General features: G+C 37.6%; 1 protein-coding gene across 1 annotated transcript in view; it reads left to right on the top strand.

Moving 5' to 3' along the window:
- LOC108756909 (caspase-1-like) overlaps window positions 1–383 on the top strand; it is a 17,479-nt gene continuing 17,096 nt past the window's right edge. The window contains exon 1 of the mRNA XM_018501077.1: window positions 1–226. Coding sequence (XP_018356579.1) covers window positions 150–226 — 77 coding nt within the window. The 5' untranslated portion in view covers window positions 1–149. The remainder of the gene's footprint in view (window positions 227–383) is intronic.

Below are 383 nucleotides of genomic sequence, written 5' to 3'. Positions count from 1 at the left end.
TTCAGTAGCATCAGTATTATTGAAGTGCATGCTTATGGTTATCACGATATATTCTTTGTAGACGAAACAAAACGAAGCGATCGCAGAAATTGCGCAGTGAGAAGTAGACTCTTTCTTCTGATAGTATAAGCCAATACAAAATTCACGATATGTGTTCTAATGACAACAGCATGAATAACGGGGTGCAAATTCATGATGTCGGGGACGCGTTTGGATCATTTGGCAGGTATGTGTATACGAGTTGATACGAGTTGTACTTGAATCACTCGCGTCTACTTGTGGCTCGATACATGAGTCACATAATTCGCCATACAATGTAAACCATCGTCGTATATATCTGTATACAAAGCGTCGTAATTATTTACATTTCAAAATTTAACAAT

Source organism: Trachymyrmex septentrionalis, unplaced genomic scaffold (genome assembly GCF_001594115.1).
Source record: "Trachymyrmex septentrionalis isolate Tsep2-gDNA-1 unplaced genomic scaffold, Tsep1.0 scaffold13, whole genome shotgun sequence".
Taxonomy (NCBI): Eukaryota; Metazoa; Arthropoda; class Insecta; order Hymenoptera; family Formicidae; genus Trachymyrmex; species Trachymyrmex septentrionalis.
The sequence above is the reverse complement of the archived record's forward strand: the minus strand, read 5'-3'. Positions and strand labels throughout refer to the sequence as shown.